Source organism: Sebastes umbrosus, chromosome 6 (assembly GCF_015220745.1).
Source record: "Sebastes umbrosus isolate fSebUmb1 chromosome 6, fSebUmb1.pri, whole genome shotgun sequence".
Lineage (NCBI taxonomy): Eukaryota > Metazoa > Chordata > Actinopteri > Perciformes > Sebastidae > Sebastes > Sebastes umbrosus.
Genome location: NC_051274.1, coordinates 15,805,275 through 15,826,643, shown reverse-complemented (window position 1 = coordinate 15,826,643; position 21,369 = coordinate 15,805,275). Strand labels below are relative to the sequence as shown.

The 21,369-nt window shown below is 41.3% G+C and overlaps 1 protein-coding gene across 5 annotated transcripts in view; it reads right to left on the bottom strand.

The window, feature by feature from the left end:
* Nucleotides 1-1,588: 1,588 nt before the first annotated feature.
* si:ch73-181d5.4 overlaps nt 1,589-21,369 on the bottom strand; it is a 35,185-nt gene continuing 15,404 nt past the window's right edge. For 4 of the 5 annotated variants that reach the window (XM_037771569.1, XM_037771571.1, XM_037771570.1 and 1 more), the window contains 10 exons: nt 14,111-14,633; nt 12,743-12,902; nt 12,456-12,572; nt 12,229-12,330; nt 11,897-12,065; nt 11,163-11,778; nt 10,886-11,039; nt 10,697-10,786; nt 10,401-10,596; nt 1,589-9,702 (listed from right to left, as the gene is read on the bottom strand). In XM_037771569.1, coding sequence (XP_037627497.1) covers nt 2,111-9,702; nt 10,401-10,596; nt 10,697-10,786; nt 10,886-11,039; nt 11,163-11,778; nt 11,897-12,065; nt 12,229-12,330; nt 12,456-12,572; nt 12,743-12,902; nt 14,111-14,633 — 9,719 coding nt within the window. In that variant the 3' untranslated portion in view covers nt 1,589-2,110. The remainder of the gene's footprint in view (nt 9,703-10,400; nt 10,597-10,696; nt 10,787-10,885; nt 11,040-11,162; nt 11,779-11,896; nt 12,066-12,228; nt 12,331-12,455; nt 12,573-12,742; nt 12,903-14,110; nt 14,634-21,369) is intronic. The other variant, XM_037771573.1, reaches the window with a different exon arrangement.

The window sequence follows — 21,369 nt, the reverse complement described above, 5'->3', positions numbered from 1 at the left end:
AGAAAAAAGTCGTAATGTTACAAGAATGAAGTCGTAACTTTAAAATTATTCTCATAATATTACAACTTTTTTTCTCATAAACCTTTGACTTTATTCTCGAAATCTCAGATTTATTTATTTTCCTCAATGTAGCCCTAACACTCCGTTGTACCGTCGTACCATAGACCTACAACAATGATAAATAAAAACGAAAATGTAAACAAAAAACAGTTCCACTAGTTTTTTTTAAAATCCACAGGGATTCACTGGATTTGTTTGCAATTTTAAAAAATTATTATTATATTCTCATTAACTATCTTGTATATTATTGTAGGCTACAATGTGTTGTATTTCATAAAGTCTTCATTTGTAAAGTTACCAGTAACTATAGCTGTCAGATAAATGTAGTTGAGTCACAAGTACAATATTATCCTCTTAAATGGAGTAGAAGTTTAATATGATAATAATATGATATGAGAAAGTACCTCAAAATTAAACTTTAAGTACAGTACTTGAGTCAATGTACTTAGTTACACTCGACCACTGCAATTACCAAAGCTAGATCAACTCCTTGGATGCTGTGATGTCTGATGGACTGAAGATTCAACTGAATGCTGTCGCCTCCCTCTGGTAAGACATGAGCATTGCAGGTGACTGTGTAGGGTAAATTACAATTTTGCTACAGGCAGATTCAGTCCTCTATCAGCATCGATTTATTTTTTTTAAAGGACTTTCTCTCCCTCCCACCTCTCTTTCTAAACAATTGTCTATTCCCACGTGCTTGTCACAGCAAAAGTCCTTAATAAATCTGTTTGTTATGTGTGAATTACCCCAAGTTATTGTGCAAATTGACTCATTCCCAAACAAGACAGACCAGTACAAGGGAATCGTGCCATAATGTGAGTCAAAACCAGTTAGATCTTTTCATTCTGGGTGGTGCCGTTATGAACCAGGGCAGGTTAAACCTAAGACCTGTCAACATTTCTCAAAAGCATGCAGAATATAGAGAATCTCCTCTAACAATAAAATGGGCTTGTTTTTGTGTCTTAAAATACTGATCATTCAAATGTATATATTCAGTGAAAGTACATTTACTCAAATACTGTGCTTGTACTAGAGAATAAATATGTCATACTACTTTGTAGACTATTTCTACTCCACTACATTGCATAGGCGATTATTGTACTTTTTACTCAACTACATTTATTACACAGCTATAGTTGCTATAGTTAATTTGCCGATTAACATTTTGCATACAAAAGATATGATTATCTCATGAAATATTATGAATTGTGATAGATTACCTACCAAACCAATGCCTGCCAAATATAGTAGCTAAAATTAGCTCCATCTTGACCAACCATAACACATACAATTCTACTTAAACATGAATGCATCAGTTTTAGCATTTTTTTTTTTTTGCATGTTTACTGTTGAGTACTTTAAGTAGGCTTACATTTTGCTTGCAACAGTTTTCCTTAATTTACTAAATTAACATTTCTGAATGGACTTTTCATGGAGTATTTTTTTTAAGTAACAGATTTGGGCAATACTCACGTAGCAAACAATCAATTCCAAATATTAATGACAAAATCAGATTAAATACAAATTTTAAAAAAATGTCTATCATTTATTGTCCTCTTGCATTCTAAAAGAACAATGAAACAAGCCATGTTTTATCAGCAGACAAACATAAAAGCCAGATCAAGGCTATACTATGGCTATGTTTTAAAAAAAGAAACAAAAAAAAAACTGGACATTTTCTGTACAAAACATTTCTTTCAATTTCCAACTAGAAATGCACATCAAGTTGAATTTACAAGTGACTGATTACATTAAAGAGCCATTTAGTCATAATCAAATAACAAAAAAAATGCATCTTTGAGTACAAGACACACTAGAACATAATTAACTCAAATACTTCTGACCATTTCCATATCAACCTACAATGTCTGATCTTTCACATGGCTTTGCCTATAGTTCTTGTTGAAATTTCAATAAGACAAAATACATTCAATGTGTGTTATGCTGTGGTATCTCTATTCAATGTGATGATACTAAGCCTTCTTGCAGGTCTAGTTCGACGGTCTTACTGTCCTGAAGGGTCCATGTGTTGACATGTAGCCTGTGTCTAACTTGGCTGGACATTGCTTTTATTTCCATCACTGTCCATAATTTGATTGTTTTTAGTTTCTACACCTGCATCCTTTTGATCAGTGTCATTGCCCACTTCCTTTTTTCCTTCTCCATCCCCTGTGCTTGCATCTACAGGTGTGCTTATTTTACCAGCAGGACTTTTCTCCTGCTCCTGTCTTTGCCGTTTGACCGACTCTCGTTCTTGACTCACTGGTCTATCTCTACTTCGCTCCCTGTCTGGTGGATGACCTATTTGTTTTCGTTTTGGGCTAAAGACATCAGGATTGTTGATCATACGATTTGGGAAGCGTATGAAACCTCTTGTTGGAGTGGGAAGTAAGGCAGTTCTGAGTCTCTGGGGCTTTACTGCTTGCTGATTTTGTAGACTGGGGCTTGAGTTTCCTCCACTGCTTTGAGCTAGACCTAGGGGTTCATTGTATGGTCCAGATTGTGGATCACTAGGGCCTTGGGATATGGCAACTTCATGAGGACTATTGAAATGAGGTGATGCTGTCATGTCTGGCCCTCTGCTCTCATACCTTGGGCCCCTTATATCTGACCCTTGCATGTCATCCTTCATGGCTGGCTCCGATCCCCTTGAGTCTAACCCTGGGCCCATCATGTCTGGACCTCTTCTATCAGGCCCAGGGCCCTCGGTGTTTGTATCCCACCTCCCAGGCCCATGTCTTATATCTGAACTTTCAGGTGCTGGCTCCCTAATATCCGTTTTACCAGGCCCTAGCCTTCTCATATATGGACCTCTGCCTTCCCTCCTAAAATCATGCTCAAATCTTTGTCTACCTGTTACAGGTCTTTCCATGTCTACACCTTGCCTCTCAGATCCCCCACAATCTGAAAACCTCCCATCTGTCCCTGGACCTTCAATGTTTGAATTTATGTCTTCAGGCCCTGGGCATCTTAAATCAGGACCTCTGGGGCCCCTCCTATCAAGACCTTCCATTTCAAATCCTCTCCTGTCTGGAACTCCCCTATAAACCCCAGGCCCGTCCATGTTTGGCCCCCTCATATTACCTCTGAATTCTGGCTGCCTCCAGTCATTCCCCATATTCCCCCCTCTCATATCTGATCCTGGTTCTCTCGTGTCTGGACCTCTTCTATCATGGCCTTGTCCTCTATTGTCTGGATCTCTTTCCCCACTGAAAAATGGTCCACGCCCCCTTCTGTTTGGCCCAGCACTACCTCTATCAGGCTCTCTCCATCCATCTCCAGGTCCTCCCCTACCAGGCCTTGGACATACCATATCTGAGTCACCTTGGACAGGCCCTGGACCACTGCAACCAGGACCACTCCAATCATCTCCTGGACCTCTCAAAGGCCCTGGGAATGGCATATTTGGTCTTTCCTGTATGGGCCGTGGCCCCCTGCTTTTAGGGCCTCTCCATTCCCTACAAGGACCTTGCCTACTATGTTCTTGAACCTGTTCACCTGGACCTTCGTGAATTCGGCCTGAACCCCTGCTGCCATGTCTTTTCCAATCATCTACTGAACATTCTCTTTCATTTTCTACAGCCTCTATATTGTGCCCTCTTCCATCAGACCATTGTTCCTCTGTGTCTGTGCCTCGCCCATCAAGTGCAGAGCCCCTGAAGTCTGGCCCTTTCCATCGGCCTTCCTGATTTAGACTGCTTATGTCTGGCCTTGGTCCTCTAATGTTTCCCCTCCTAGGCCTTGAAGGTCCTTGGTCCTCTATATCTGGGCTCTCTTGGACAGGTTCTGAACCTCTAAAGTCACCCCCTTCCCAGTCATCTCTTCTATGTCTTAGACCTGCTGTATCTGGACCTTTCTGCCTGATGCCTGGGCCTCTAAAATCTGGACCACCAGATCTTCTCCAATCTGGTCCTGGGCCCTCCATATTTGGACCTCTTCTTTCAGACCCAGGCTCCCTGAAGCGTGAGTCTCCTGGTTCTTGTCTGCCAGGCCCTGGGTTCTCTATGTCTGGACCTCTACTTTCCCAACCTGGTGCTCTAAAATCTGGACCTCTTGGACGTTGCCTATCGGGCCCTGCACCCTCCATAACAATTTGTTCAGGCCTCACTCCTCTGAAGTGTGGACCTCTCCAATCAGACTTTGGGCCCTCCATATCTGGAGATCTTCTTTCTGGCTCAGGCACCCTGAACTGTGGGCCTCCTGAAAAGTTCCTGCTGTTTCCTGTTCCCTCCATCTCTAGAGGTCTTCTTTCTGGCCCAGGCCCTTTAAGATTTGGACCTTCTGGACCTCTCCTGTCAGGCCCTGGGCCCTCTCTATTTGGACCTGAATATTGAAGCCCTGGTCTCATCATGTCTGGACCTCCTGGCACTCTCCTGTTGGGCCCTGGACCCTCCATATCTGAACCTGGTCTTTCTGGCCTTGGTCCTCTTATTTCTGGACCTCTCCTGTCAGGCCCTGGGACCTCAATATTTGGTTGTCCGCTTTCTGGCCCAGGACCCCTGAAATGTGGTCCTCCCCATCCTCTACTGTGAGGCCCTGGACCTTCCATCCCTGGACCAGTTCTTTCAGGCCCCAGTCCTGTGAAGCCAGACCCAGGACCTCTCACATATGGCCCTCTCCTGTCAGGACCCAGTCCATCAGTGTTTTGATCTCCTGGACGTCTCTTGTCAGGATCCGGCCCACCCATAGCAGGACTTCTCCTTTCAGGCCCTGGCTCTCTGAAATCTGGACCTCCAAGTCCTCTCCTGTCAGACCCAGGACCCTCCATAGATAAACTTCTCCTCTCAGGCCATGACCCTCTGAAATCTGGACCTCCAGGTCCTCTTCTGTCAGACCCAGGACCCTCCATAGATAAGCCTCTGCTTTCAGGCCCTGGTCCCCTGAACTCTGGATCTTCAGACTCTCTCCTGTCAGGCACAGGACCCTCCATAGCTGGGCTTCTTCTTTCAGGCCCTGGTTCCCTGAGATCTGGACCCCCAGGTCCTCTCCTGTCAGGCCCAGGACCCTCCATAACTGGACTTCTCCTTTCAAGTCCTGGTCCCCTGAAATCTGGACCTCCAGGTCCTCTCCTGTCAGGCCCAGGACCCTCCATAACTGGACTTCTCCTTTCAAGTCCTGGTCCCCTGAAATCTGGACCTCCAGGTCCTCTCCTGGAAGGCCCAGGACCCTCCATAGCTGGACCTCTCCTCTCAGGCCCTGGTTCCCTGAAATGTGGACCTCTAGGTCCTCTCTTGTCAGGCCCAGGACCCTCCATGTATAAGCCTCTGATTTCGGGCCCTGGTCCCCTGACATCTGGACCTTCAGGTCCTCTCCTGTCAGGCCCAGAACCCTCCATTGATAGGCCTCTGCTATCAGGCCCTGGTCCCCTGAGATCTGGACCTCCATGTACTCTCCTGTCAGGCCCAGGACCCTCCATAGCTGGACCTCTCCTTTCAAGCCCTGGTCTTCTGAAGTCTTGACCTCCAGGTCTTCCCCTGTCATGCCCAGGACCTTCAATAGCTGGTCCTCTGAAATGTGGACCCCCTGGTCTTCTACTGTTAGGTTCCAGACTCTCCATGGCTAGACCTCTCCTTTCAAGTCCTGGTCTCACAAAGTCTGGACCCCCTGGTTCTTGCATGCCAGGTCGTAGATTGCCTATAGTTGGACCTCTACTTTTCGGCTCTGGTCCCATGAACTCTGGACCTCCTGATCCTCTCCTGTCATGCCTAAGGTCCTCAATGTTTGGACCGCTGATTTCAGACCCTGGTTCTCTAAAGTCTAGGTCTCCAGCACCTCTTCTGTCAGGCCCCTGGCTCTCCATGTTTGGACTTCTCCTATCAGGCTGATTGACTCTCCATTCATCTTGTATAAATGACCCTCCTCTGACTGGACCTGATCCTCTCCTACCTGGCCCTCTCCAATCATCTCTTATGTTTGATCCTGGGCCACTATCTGGGCCCCTCATATGTGGACCCAGGCCTTTACTTTGACTCCTCTGACCCCTCATATCAGGACAGACAACACCCGGTCTTGGACCTCTCCAATCTGAATTAGTAATGTCTGGCATGCCATCACCCCTTGTATCTGAGCCACCCATACTACCCATATCTTGACCAGGCCCCATATAAATTTCTGATTCTCTCTGGTCAGGGCCAAGCACACTCCTTTCAGCCCTAATATCGGGCTGTGGCTCCTTGAAATGTCCTCTAGGCCCATTACTGTCTTGTCTAATGCAGGACATGTTAGACCCACCACTTTCATAATTTATGCTTAGCCCTGGTCCTCTCATGGGTACACCTTGACCTCTTTGTAGGCCCCACCTTTCATCTGTCATTGCTGGGGATAGCCTATCTGCTGAATCTGTAGTTGCATTCAAATCTAAACTCCTTTCTCGACTACCACCCACCCAGTTCAAGTCTGCATCTCTTCCATGAGCCTGAAAAACCCTTTTAGGAGGGCCCCTTTCGTCTAAAACTGGACTGCCGTCATGCCTTGATTGCCTTTGAACTCTTTCTGAGCCCCTAAAAGATGGACCTGGTCTCCTTATATCTGGACTTGAATCTCTTACATCTCCACCCCTCATAGCAGATCTCATACGTGGACTATGTGGACTTTCACCTCTATCTTTTTGGCCTCTACCTCTTCCTATAAGATCTGGAGCCCTACCTTCTATCTGTGGACCCCTGAGAGATTGATCTCTCCCTATTTCCATCACACCTGGCCTGCCATCTGGGTTTTCTGGACTTGGATGATACATAGCTGATAAAGGCTCCCTTGTGCCCCTTGTGTCAAGCCCAGGTCTATATGCCGAAGGGCCCTTTTTAAACCCTTCTGGGTTTACACCTTGCAAACTAGATAGGTTTTGTGTGTGTGATCCAGGACCCCAAATGTTGGGACTCATGCCTTGCATGACTGGACTGCTCATATCAGGCCCTGGGAATACAATTCCTGTTTCTCCAAGACCTATCTGTGGCCCCCTATGTCCAAGTTCTTTCATATTTGATCCTTTATCCCTAATACCAGGACCACTCATACCAGGTCCTGGATGCTTTGGCACAGGGTCTATTTCAGGTCCTGATCTCTTAATATCTGAGCCTGTAGCTCGATTTGAATGTCCTCCCCCTTGACCCAGTATGTCTGGATGCTTTAAGCCTGGAATTCCCCCATCTATCTGTTTGTCTTCCTCCATCATACCCTTATCTATGTCCCATTGGCCCTTTAGATTTAAGGCTATAAAATCCATATTTCTAACATTTGATACGGGACCTCCAACAGCAGGCCACAGTATATTGGACATTGTTGCTTGACCACCAATAGGCAGACAATTGTTTTCAACTTTATCATGTGGTGTTGAGTCACTGGTATGCATCTCAGGATCTGTGATTTCCTCAATCTTAACACAGTCACTCTTTTCTATGCTGCTAGGTTTCACAAACTGTGGCTCTGGATCAGGGCTCTGAGGGGAATCTCGAATGGGCGGATCACTTTCTCTTAGAGGAACTGTACTTTCAAATTTGTTTGTAAACAGAGTTTCCTGTTGAGAGGGTTTATCCACCTGTGTACAAGAACCACTACCTGTGTCGTCATGGCCACTGACTGAAGTTTTTTGAAGCTCCTGGGATTTTGGTGGTCCTGAAGTCTCAAGCTTAAGAAGTTCAGGTGAACAGGGAGAAAAGTCTTTATCAACTCTCTCAACAAGATTACTTTTTAGCTGATGTCCATCAGGGTCATTTTTAATGTTCACCGAGGTAAATGATGATGTGTTACTCTCTACAAACTGTCCAAGAACAGAGTCTGAAGAGTCTGGAGCATTACACAGAACACTTAAAGGCTTTGATTTCTCAAGAACTTGTGGGGAAAGTCCTCTCTGCTGATTTGGTGAAAGGGACCTAGAATCTTTTTTTCTAGGAGATAATGGGGATCTTCTACGCCCATGAGAATGTCGGCGTGTTGTATGCTCTTTACGGTGGCGACCTTGACGTTCAGACTGCTCTCTAGTTCTATGCCTTGACCTGTGTCTATCCCTTTCTCTGCGTCTCTGGGAATGTGAAGGAGAACGCTGCTGTGATTTTCTTGAAGGACTTCTATGGCGGCCTCTTTCATGATGACTCCGCTTCTTTGGTGATAGCCTTCGCTTTCGACTGTGGTGTGAATTCAGAGGAGTGCCCTTGCGGCCCGCACTATGTCCTGTTCTAGACGAAGATGAATCACAAGCCTTTATACTGCCTACTTGAAATACATCATCTTGAATGTCATTAAAAAGCGATTCGTCCTCAGGATCATAAGCTACATCTGAATCTTCAATCTCTCCAGCAGAGGAATACTTGTCAGTTTCCTTAACATTGTCCTGTGTTTCATCTTGCTCTGTAACAGTATCTGTATCATTTTCTAAATTAGGGATGGCAGTTGTGTCTTCTAGCTTAACAGTTTGTGATTCCACATTTGAACTGTTCACAGTCTCTGTAGGGTTGCTGATCTTGTCTGTTGATTCTGACAGTTGACTGAGAGGCAAAGATTTTTGTGGGGGAGACATCAAGGAATCAGAAACAGAAAAGCGAGCCATGAACATACCCACAGCCTCTCTCTGTTGACGCAGTGCCTCTTCCTGCTCCTTCAACTGCCGTTTTTGCTCTTCAATCTGCTTATTGAGCTCCTCAAGCATCCGCTGTTGTTCAGTTAGTGTTGCAGCTGAGACAACCACAGTGCCTGTAGGAATGTTCTGCATTACTGCAACTGGGGTGGAGGTTTGCGCTGGAGTGGAGGTTGGAACTGGCGTTACAATCTGGGTGGAAATTGCTGTTGGGCATGATGGAGAATCTGACGTTTGAGTTGGAACAGGGGGCTTTGTTACAGCATCACTTTGAATATCTGCAAAGATGGTCTCATCCTCTGGATCATAGGCCACATCATCGTCTACAAAGCCGGACATTGAAGGGTCATCTGCCGTAATTGTTTTTATGCTCTGAGGAGCAACCATGCCATATCCCATTGCTGGATCATACTCCTCTTCTGGGTCATATGGTCGATCAAAGTCATTTTCTTCTTCTTCTTCTTTTATTTTTTTGACTTTGGATTTCTGTCCATACTGTTGGACAATTGGATCCACCATTGATCCGGATGCCCGAGAAAACACTGCGACCTTCTTAACACTAACTGTTGTTGTTGTAGAACTTCTGTCAGAAGAGACCACAGAGTCAGTTTGCTTATTGCCGAACAAACTCTTCAAGATAGTTTGCAGTGGCGTCTTATTACTGGATGCTGTTGTGGGATTCTTGTCAGAGATGCTATTAGAGGTGGACTGAGTGGCAGCAACAGCAGCTGAGGTAGAAACAGGAGGGTTTGTTCTAATGGAAGTCACATAAGATGGTATGGTAACTGAGCCAGAGGAGGAATGATCTTGCCCTGAGTCTGATGGTGACCCAGGGCAAGGTGGTGAGCCAGGAGGGGTGGTGCTTGTAGGAGTCTCTGGATCGTAGGGTTTGAACATCTCCAATTTGTCAGAACCATAGAGGACTGGGGGTTTTGGGATCCACATAGGGTCTTTGGACATATGAACTTTGGGTCTCTTCTCTTCAATATCCTGAGGCAAGCCTCCTGGACGTTTTGCCTTCTGGATGACTGCCAGACCCAGAAGAAGATTGGGCCTGTTTTTCTCAAGTCCTGTGAAATAAAAAAAAGTGAAATAAATAAATCATTGGATCAAGTCAATTGAATACGACAATTGGCTCCCTGTCGTTCCATTTTCTTTTCCAAATGCTCGACTGCCAATTTTTGTATAAAATGTTAGATAATTACTCAAATTCACAAAATATATAGGTGGTTTCATTAGGGCTGGGATCACTAATTGATTTATCAATAATTATAGAAAACTCAGAAACAGCAATAATCAAAATGACAAACATTTTACAGGCTCAACTGACGCCAAATATTAAATGCAAGATTAATTCAAAACCTGTTGAACTTTAAACTCATAATTGACAAATTTACAAAATGTATGTGTTTCCTGGTAAAAATCTCGGCCAGCTGGCGTCTCTGTATTGTCAGCTGTTTCCTATAGTAAAAAATGGATGCATTTTGGTGCAAATTATGGTGCAAATTTCGTCACAACAGCTCTCAGTTCTCAAGTATGGCCCAGGATTGTGCCTATTCTGCAGAACACGGTATAACAAAATACTGATAACATATGGCATAATAATCAATTTTTGACATATTATAGAAGGAAGTGGGTTATTTTATCGTAAAAGTAGGTAGTGAGTGAATGTGTTTATCAATTTGATTTCAGTAGATGGGTGCTCGATAATGCATGTGCATGTGTTTATCATAAAAGACTATAAGTGGTAGTCAAAGTATTATCACACCTGGTCCGTCAAGAGGTTGTAGTATGGATGGGATTGATTCCTTTGCACTGAGTGGGACAAGGTATACATCCTTGATGGAACGGCTGCCATTGGCGACCACACCAAAACGACCTCTGCTGCTGAAATAGGAAAACAGGGAGACATAGGCCACCTCTTCCTCCTCTGTTGCAGGGTGAAACCGGATCACACATAACTCCTAATAAGCAATAAAGAAGAAAAAAAAGAAGATGTTAAATTGATAGATTTCCTATATCATTGGACAAGTCACAGAAAAAAATACTAAATCTACTGCTTGCCTTTGTAACAGAGCTCTTTAGTTTTGCAACATAGTCCCACACTGTTTGAGGCAGGATTCGTCCTCCGATTTGTATGGTATCAGGTAGATCCTACACACACACAAAAAAGTTAATATCTTTGTCAATTCAACTGATTACAATGAAAGATCTTTTTGATACAATAAAAGTTATTATTGTGCAGTACTATACCGCTTTGAGATTTTCAACAGATCCTGAAACCAGATATCCCTTGGTGACAAACTTGGCCACAGTGAGCATGTTTAGGAAGCCTTTCCACACTATGTCTTGCTTAGCCAAGAACTGAGAAGTCCCACCATCAGCTGGAGATTCAGAGATCACGGTCCTGAGACACAAAACACAACAGCACAATGACAATCATATCCACACAATATGCTGATTTTGCTCAAATGTATATATATAAAACAGAGTAAAATAGAGTTATTCTACTCTACAGTTCTTTAAATACCTTGGGCCATAAAGTCTGGGATCCACAGAGGAAGATGGTTTCATTAAGATAGATTTAGGTAATGGTTTCGCTGGTGGTCGTGAGGAGGCTGGTGCTGAGGGCAATGCAGAGACAGTCTCTTTGAGAGGAGCATAAGAGACTGATTGGTGATGGGTTGCGTTACTGGAACCAGAGGTGCTACTAGACAAAGCAGAGAACCTGCTTGCTGCAGTGCGGGGGTCACGCCTTGTGATGGTTACTGTGGAAACAGCAGGGATCATAACTGGTGTGTATGCTCTCTTTCGTATAATGGATTTAGGAGTGTCTGGAGTTGGGGATGCGGGGGACTCCATGACAGGGGAAGCTGGAGACTCTAAAATGGGAGAGGCTGGAGAGTCCATTATGGGGGAAGCAGGGGATTCTACTATAGTCAATGCTGGAGCATCAATGATAAGGCGGGATGAAGGATCTATTAAGGATGATGTTGGAGAATCCATGTCAGGTGAGTCTGGTGGCGCCAGCAGAGGGGAGTCATCTCCTGCAGATTTTCTCCAAAAGGGTTCATATTTATCTCTCGTTTCAGAAACCTTGGGCTTTTTCTTTGCAGGTTCCTCCTCTTCCCCAGCTTGCATTTGGCCTTTAAGGAAGAAATAAGAATATATTTATAAAAACTGAAAGTAACAATAGATGGTCACTGGATAATAACGTTACTAGGTATTGTACAGCTATTGTAAAAAAAAATATTTTTAATTCACCTGTGCATATCTTGCATTTGAGGTCAAAGAGGTGAGCTTTGTGCTCCGATGTTGTGTCCTTCAGCATACAGGCGAGAATATCTGGTATAGCGGTGACCTGGCTTGGCTGGTTTATTCTGGTCTTGAGAGCAGGAGCAGGAAGACTTTTCTTCTGTTCCTGGGAAGCAACCTATACAGACACAAACACACAAACTATCAGAATTAACCAACAAAGATATAATAACATCCATGGCCTTTCATGGGAAATGTTTAAATGGAGCAGGACAGACAAAATAATGACCATATAGACATTTAAATTCCACCAATTGAATGCAAATGAGACAAGTACACACCGTGCTTCTATTGGGTCTAGGGGGATTCAAACTGGGCAAATCCACCTTCACTGCTTCAGGCTTCTGTAGCGAACTTGTCGCTTTAGCAGCTGCATCCTTAACCTAGATACACACAAGCGATGGAAGAAGACAATCACTTCTGACACAAGCACTGCTTGACCCTTCATGTTCAAGCATAATATCTGATTTTGTCTTGGTTGTTGTGTTTAATATCTATTACACTTTACCTCTGTTGTTTCTTTTGAACTTGGCTCCGATGCTTTGATAGCCTGCATATCCTTCTGGCTCATCCTGGCCAGTCTGAAGGGACTGATCTCCCCACGTACAACCCGATACAACAAGCCCTAGAGAGAACCCATAACTGGACTGTCAGTTTGCTAAAAATATAAATAACTATGAGATTACCTAAAAAAGCATCACTTTTCAAATTTCTGAATTATTGCGAGTAGTATTCAAATGTATGGTAAGAACAGAGATCACAAACAGAAGTGGGTTTAATCATCTTTAAACAAACCTTGTTTTTGGGGTCTTTCAGGTTGAACATTATAGTTCTGTACTTGTTCATGTATTTGCTGTCCGTGTTGCGAAATATGTCGAACATCTCCATCTCGATGCTCGCGACAAGCTTTGCAACTTCATTCTCAGACATCTCCAAATCCTCACAATCACACACCCTGGACAAACGAAAAGGCAGTTAGTTGACGGATGTGTTGTGCATCACTTCTCTAGCATATCGAAAGACAAGTTTTACACTTTAATTATTGTAAATGTATAAAATATGTATATAAGTACAAATATGTTCCTGGAGTCCATCATGTCATGAAAATAATCTGTTTTGTGAAGGATAGCTGTGAGTTTACTCACAGATATATAATATGTGGGTCATACTACTTCCAAAAATGTCCATACTTTTACTGAAATATAGATCAGTGATTCTCAAAGCGGGGTCCGTGGTCAGGGGGGTCTGTGAAATAATTTGCTATAAATAATATAATTGTGCTGTATCATTAAAAAGTGTATATCTACAGATGGGGACCATTTACGCCAATAAAACAAGAATACTGTTTCCATTACTGCCACCCATGTTATCTTTGGGCCAATAAAAACTCTGATATGATTGTGACACACAGCAATAAGCTCATTATTCTATAGTTGAAGCACTTACTGAAAGTCAGCTGTCAGTCTTGCTACTGTTCATTTCTGAAAGCTTTTAAGATCAGTTACTTGAAATGAAGGCTATAAATGCAGTCAAATTGAGTCCAAATGCAATTTGAATAAAATCACCCTCAGTTTAAAAGGTATATGAGTGGTATTAACATTACATTATTTTGCTAATTTCCCCACTGTGGGACTAATAAAGGATTATCTCATCTTATCTTAACGTGATTCAAATTGAATTTTGTTTCTGTTTATCAGTATGAAGCAGGTCTGAAGTATTTAGGTTGAACATTTTGGAAATACAAATAGATCCAATGTCATCTAAGAGTACAAACGGTTGTAAGCATATGCTTAATCTGTGTTACGATTAAGAGGGGATCCTTTGAAAAGGTTCTCCCCTGTGAGGGATCCCTGGCCCCAAAAAGTTTCAGAACCCCTGAGATACATGATTTACAGGTAATAATAATGTAATCTGGTCAGTGAAGACACACTATAACAATAAAAACCTGGTACTGAAATGAATGTTGGTGCATCTTCCCCTAGATGATGTATGTTATTGCATGCTTATCAAATCATTTCCATGTTGATTTTATACAAGCTTAAAACTATTGTTATTCACAATTTCACTTTATCACTTTAACTTTTCAAAGGGTTCATTTTCAATTTACAAGTCAGATTCATCAGGAGAGTTTAGTATGTGTAAATGAAAAGCTTTCGTTCTCACCTTTTAAACAGGATGCTGGTGAGGGAGCGCTGGATGCTCTGTCTGACCTGGGTATTGGGCTGAGAGGGTCTGGAAGAGGGAGCGCTGGGTGCAGGGGGCACCAGCAGATTTCTGGTTTCGTTCAGCAGCGTGGGGGCTGAGGAAGGCTTTTGGCCTGATGCTGAGGCCGACACGTGGCTGGACGAATGTTGGGATGCAGACGGCTTCTTTGGTATAACGTATGTGGTCTTAGTGACCATGAGGGCCCCCGTTTCATGATGTCTGGGAGCTGAGGTGGATGGGGATGGTGCTGCTGGAGACGGACCAGTTTTTGCCGGGTTGGGTGGTGATTCTGAAGGTTGCTGCTTATTCACACCACTGTTGATCGGCTCCTTTGCCTTTTCTTGAGAATGGCTCTGTGGTGGTTCTGGCTCAGTGGCTGGCTGAGAAGAGGGAGCAGCATCTGCTGAGGTGTTCTCTGGAGGTTGTTCTGAAGGAGTAACAGCCTCACTGTCGGCTTCTTCCTGTTTAGTGTCCGTTATAGCTGTTAGAAAAAAGAAAAGCAGGGCATTTTGTGAATATGAAGAACTATCTATTAACTGTTACATATACCAACATGTCACAAGATATGCAAGTCAGTTGAAAGTTAAAAAAACATATTGATCCAAACTGTTATCCATAAATAACTACAATTACCACCTCGCGGTTGTATGCCTCCGCCAACCGGTCAAGTTGCAGTTTACATCCATTTCTGTCCAAAATGTCATCACTTCATAATTTTATCCTGTTATCAATTTGTGTGAAACTGTGTGAAATTGTCATAATTAGGAATGAGGATATGAATTCTTGAGTTATGGCCAAAAATATGTTTTGTGAGGTCACAGTGACCTTTGACATTTGACCTTTGACCTTAGTAGGCGTTTGGGCCAAATTTGAAGAAATTCCCTGCAGGCATTTATGAGATATCACGTTCACTAGAATGGACTGGATGGACAACCTGAAAACATCACCCGGCTAGTGCTATCGCCGGCACGCAGGGGTAAAAACAAATATCTGCTTTTCCCCACCTAAAAGGAACTAGGACTAACACATGACAATACAAGTTAATTATGTTGCTGTTAAATGTTTGTTTATATCAGAAATGTTGAGTAGTGGCCCTGTATTTGGAATTATGATCAGTAAACTGAAAATGCTGATTTTTCCTCTGCATTATGTGAATAAACCTGTAAATGATATGGTCAGCAAATTACAGATAGCGCTTATAAGACAGTGATTTCATGATTGTAGAATTATAAGATGAAACAGTGACCAATGGAAACATAACTGTCCCCTTTCTTTCCAATTTTCCTATTGTTTTCTGACTTAAAACAGTACAGCTGGCATTAAGCACACACCAATGCTCTGTTTATAATGTGCTTTTTAACATTAACATTAATACTGGTGTGCCTTCCTGTTCTTTACTGAATAATTAAATGACTACCTCTCTGTAATATATAAAGTTGAGTAAATGTGGCCAAGTGCCTTTAATCAGTTTGTTTACACGTTAAAGATATTTTCTGGATTTCCATTCATAATTACACAGCGTTAAAGATGCTCTAAATGCTACAGAAGCCATACAGTAAGTGTTGTACTTTAAGTACTTTAAAGTTTGGATCATTTAAATTTATGAATACCATGACACATACTTCTATTTTGTTTTTACAATAACAAATATAGACAACATTATTTAATTATAATTTTACTTTGTTACTTGCTATACTTTGCAGAATGCAGATTACTTACATCGAAGACTTGCCACACAGGATTTACACAAGACAAATCTTTACAAACTCAATCTGCTTCACATATTAATTTATAAAATTATTTTTTGTGTAGTTATGTTTCTTTATTAAAAAAAACAACAACTGAGCTCAGTTAAGTTAATACACAGTTAATCATAGTTTCCAGCTCACTAAATCCTTCAATGCAAATTTGAGAAATTGATCAAGAAGTTTTTGTATTCTGCTTTGTACTGATATTTATGCATAGATACTGGGATATTCAGACAAATGTTTTTGTGACTGCTGATAAAAATTGTCATTAAATAGGCTTGTTTGAACCTGCCTATTGTAAAGAATATAATTTGTTGTAGATGGCTTTTCAATCAGTGAATGCATGCTAACTTTACATGGCTAAAATGCTTCCTAATCCCCTCAAATCTTCATAAGGAAGCTTGAGGTGACATTTGACAGACCATCACTCAAAGAAGAGTTTCAGGGGTAGCATGTTAAAATCATCATCCGCATACGGAATAATGTCTCTTGATAAATTATGTCTCCTGCTAATATCTCTATAACTCTGTGTAGATAGTAGAGACACAGAGACAATCACGTTATTTTTACCCATCCATCTTAACAAAAAAATTATCATTTGTTTTCAGACAGAAGTCCTTAGCAGATTCAAACCAAACCTAAAACTTGCATTTGTCATTGTTTGTATTTCTAAATACAGGTGAGGCAAGTTTGATTTACACAAATGATGGATTGCAGCTTTAGTGTGTAAAATATAAAAATACAGCACAGACATTTTCTTTTAATTTTCCATTACATATCTATGACTTTAAATAGTGTATGTAATGGTTGTTTGATCCAAAATTACCACTAAAGGTAGAGACAAAGATGATGTAAATCCCCCCAATCGAAGCTTCGCAGAGCAGCGCAGCAGGTTGACATTTTCTTCTGTCTGTCTGTCTCCATCTCCCTCGTTTCAGTGCCCGCGACAGTGCGGCTGCCGCACTACTGTACACACACACCTCTACACACAACAAACAGCGATATCCATCTGAGAATAACATAATATAATAATAATTAATGTTGAATATGAATAATGAATAATGCTGTGGGATTATTCCTTATTTCATGGGCTATTTGGGGATTTTATACTTTATTATTACATACTTATATAAAAACAAACAAACAACGAAGCATTTGAATACTGATTTGGAGGTCGATTACCATGGCAATGGTCGAAGCATTCATGTCAGCCCTAACTGAATTACTAGCCGAACTCGAGCCGTGCAGCTGTACGGCCACAGTGAGCTCTGCAGAAGTTATGTGGTATGGATCACTAGCCTCCTCCATAACATGATCAAGTGTTTGAGGATTTATGATCAGGAGATGGAAGGCTGCTTTAGAAAAAGCCAGCATGGTGAAGATGAACATGGCAGGGTGCGATGTCCTGGGCTAAGATTAGGCCTACAGATACGCAAGAGAAGTCACACGTTATTATTCATCCTCTGCATTTGATCCATCAGAGATGTGAGAGCGTATGAGATGCTATAATTCAAGATTGAGCCTCATGGAGAAGCAGTGGGCAAAATTCAAAGTGACATCTGTGGTGTTGGGTTCCCACTCCAAACAGTCGTTTAATGTAGGTGCTCAGATTAGTATCATAGAAGGAATATTTGTAGAAAATCTGCCTCCTTTGCACTTCATGGCATCTCTAACAGGCTAACAATGGGCTGTCAATGCAAGCTGGAACTACATTAAGTGAGGACTAATTATGTACAGTGCATTGTATTAAAAAAATAAAAAAATAAAACAAGGACACATCCTTTCCTAGATTCGAAAACAGGAAGAAAGTGAATGATCCTGGTTTAGTGCATCACCTGCAGCCACTTCCCTTTCTGCCTTTGGACACTGACAGGCAGGTAGACAAACTATGAATGAATTGAAAACTGAATAAATGAACTAAAGAAAGAAAGAAAGAAAGAAAGAAGCAACAAATATGTGAGTGACTCATTTCTATGAGGAAAAGAATGAAGCATCTTTATTTGTGCATGATTAAGCTATTGGTTGTGTGTGTGAGAGTCAAAGGGAGGAAGAAACCAGAGCATTTGCCTCAGTGGTTTCAAGATATGATGCTCTATTTTACATACCTCTTTAAATCTTTCAGAATACATGTACCTCTGAAACTATGGTCATACAATCAAGAAAATCCCTTCTAAATTAATATTTAGATCAATGCAAGTCAAACTAAATCATTCATATCCATGCAGTCCTCACAGGATGACGTGCAGTTTCTTTATTTCGGGTATTTGTGACGAAGCTTCAGTGAAAGTTTAATAATATCTTTTCTTTCACATTTTGCCTTTATTCCTCTGCGGGTGAATTTCTACTGTCTCCTCTCACTCTAATCTTCTCTGTCACTTCATTCGCAGCCCTGACGTCACCATGTCTAGACAATGATGTTTCTTGGAGCCAATCGGTCCTTAGACGCTGTTCTTTAAATATCACAGCAATTCTGTCGCTCTATCAGACCTACTACTGCGCACCCCACCATCTCTACGTCACCACCATTACCTCCGGGAGATTCAACTGAGAGTTTCCATCAACCACCTGCTGGCTTTACTCCTCCACCACCTCCAGCGTCTTGACTCCAGGGGGATCCTGTCGTATCTCTTCTCTTTGTATAGGCCTATGATTAGTGAAGAAGCTTTACATCGATGGGATTTAACCACCAAAACCGTTCTCTCTTGCTTACCTCAATAAATACTGTTATACACTTCCAACTGATCCCTCTCTATTAACCTATATACCCTCTTCACATTACTGCTGTTTTCTTGGTTCACAAGATGTACACATCCTGTGAGAATCAAGTATATTAAGGCCTTAAAACAGTGTTGAGTAAATAATAGAATTACTCTAATTAGTGTTGTATCTGTAATGAGATCACGATCAACCAAAAACAACCCAAACCATCTCATTTTTATTGTAGCACTGTTCTCTTTTCCTGTTTTTCATACAACTTTTCCCTGTTGTCACTTTTTTTTCAGCAGCTCCATAAAAGCCCTCATCTCTAATCTGAACAACTGTTACCATTAGAAGCACTTTCAGTGATAAGATGTTTCATAAATCCAGTAGTTTTATTTTAATTTAACTTCTACGTAAAAGGAAACTCTTAAAAAACAAAATAACTCACAGACCTCTATGACTAGGAGGCTTTGAGATTATAGCCTTATTATAGCCTAGTGATAAAAATGACTGTAATAACTGGAAACATCTCACCACCTTGTTTTCTGACATTTAAAATAGGTATTTCCATGTGATGACTGTGGGTACTTAGCCTGGTTTCAGAACTCTGCATCGCTGCTCACATCTCAGATTTGATCAGCGAAAAGAAATGACAATTCAGTCTAACTGTCAGTAAAGAAGATACTAACAAATCAACAGCAAATGAAAACACTGATCGGTAAATATCAACTTTCACATGCCTCCCTTTACACAAAGTCAAACTTTACACTTCAACAGATTTAATTATCATGGGTCTATTCCACTCTACATACTGCATGTACACTCTTCATAATCCCTGAATGAATCATCAGTAGCAATAACCAATTATGTCATAACCTAGGTTGCCAGGCAAACTGATTGGACCTATAAGAATATGATTTATTTTTTTCCACAGCTCATGAAGCATCCTGTTTCATGTTTAATGGCTCAGTCCTGAAAGCTCGGGACATGTTGCAGTAATGAAAACCCAGCTGGAAAGACGAGCACAACCCTATGTGATATATTAAGGCAACAGACATACCACACTGCTAGTTCATTTATCAAACCATAAAATAAAAAACTAAATGTTGTCCTAAAATAAGCAACATAATACTGACTGAACTTCTCACTTCAGAAACATACAAAACTATTTATAAATAGTAATATTGACGATTGTGTGGGATATTATTATTTACTGTCTGTCCCCATTCTTAAATCCTGTCTTTGGTTTTAAGAACATTTGCAGATATTGTGAACATAATAGGTTAGTTTAGTTAATGATTATAGCTGCTCTAGTTACATAACTGAGACCTCAGTTGAAATGTTAGTATACATTTCATTTTACACTTCATTTAGCAGATTTGTTAAGTACGAATGCACGGGCACTGACCACAGTATGTGAACAGGTGAAATGTGCTGAGAATGAAAAACATGCTGAAGCTGAAGATTAAAATTCCAAATGGGCTTAACCCTAAAAGTGTTGCCAACTCTTTTCTAATGAGTCCTTAGCAAATGTCATGGCAACCCGAACAATGGCTGTCAAGTCATTTCACTAAAAAACAGAAATGTCAACCTCATGGTTACACTAGAGGAAAGGTCAGGGGATCACCAATGTCATGGGATTCATCATCTGAGAACCATGAATGTATGTGTAAAATTGTAGTAATCCGTCCACTAGTTGTTAAGACAGTCAGGACCAAAGTGGAGGAGTGATCGACCTACAGACTGACATTGCCATCCATAGAGCCGCTCCAATAGAGTGGCTAAAAATACACTCTGAAAACACAATCTACACAAAATTAGATATATTCATGAAATGCAACATCTTCGTTCTAAGGTGAGAAACAAGGATTTGTAAAGCATGTGCCACAGTTGCGACAAGTGTCTGTGGCATGTCAGATGTTTGTTTTGTGTGTTTTGTTGCCTTTAATTCTGTTGTTTGAGGTCTGTCTTTACCCGTAATGTCTTTTCTTTGGTTGTATTTACCTGACCACAGACACAATAGGAATTTCTGATAAAGATAATAATAAACAAACTAATAGTGGGCAGGTTTTTATGTCAAACATCACACAACATCATTTGATTTAATCCTCATGTATTCAAGATGAAAATCTGAGGACACATTACCCTTAATGGCATGCAACTGTAATTCTTGAGTAGTCATTGAGTTTAACTGAATTTCATTTGTTCAATAATTTGGGGAATACACTTATTCACTTTCTGTACAGCAAATATGAAGCTGGAGCCTGGAGAAGGTTATCATATCTTAGCATAAATACTGGAAATGGTGGGAAACAGCTAGCCTAGCTCTGTCCAAAGGTAACAAAATCTATATAACAGCATCTCTAAAGCTCACTAATTAACACGTTATAGCTTTTTGTTTAATCCGTACAGCAAGTTGTCATTTTACATCGGATAATGTGCCGGACTAGAACTACAATGATTTATCAATTAGTTGTCAACTATTAAATTAATCGCCAACTATCTTGATAATTAATCGGTTTGAGTAATTTTTGGACAAAAAAAAAAGTCTAAAATGTGAATATTTTCTGGTTTCTTTACTCCTCTATGACAGTAAACTGAATATCTTTGAGTTGTGGACAAAACAAGACATTTGAGGACGTCATCTTGGGCTTTGGGAAACACTGATCGACATTTTTCACCATTTTATAGACCAAACAACTGATTGATTAATCGAGAAAATAATCAACAGATTGATTTACAATTAAAATAATCGTTAGTTGCAGCCCT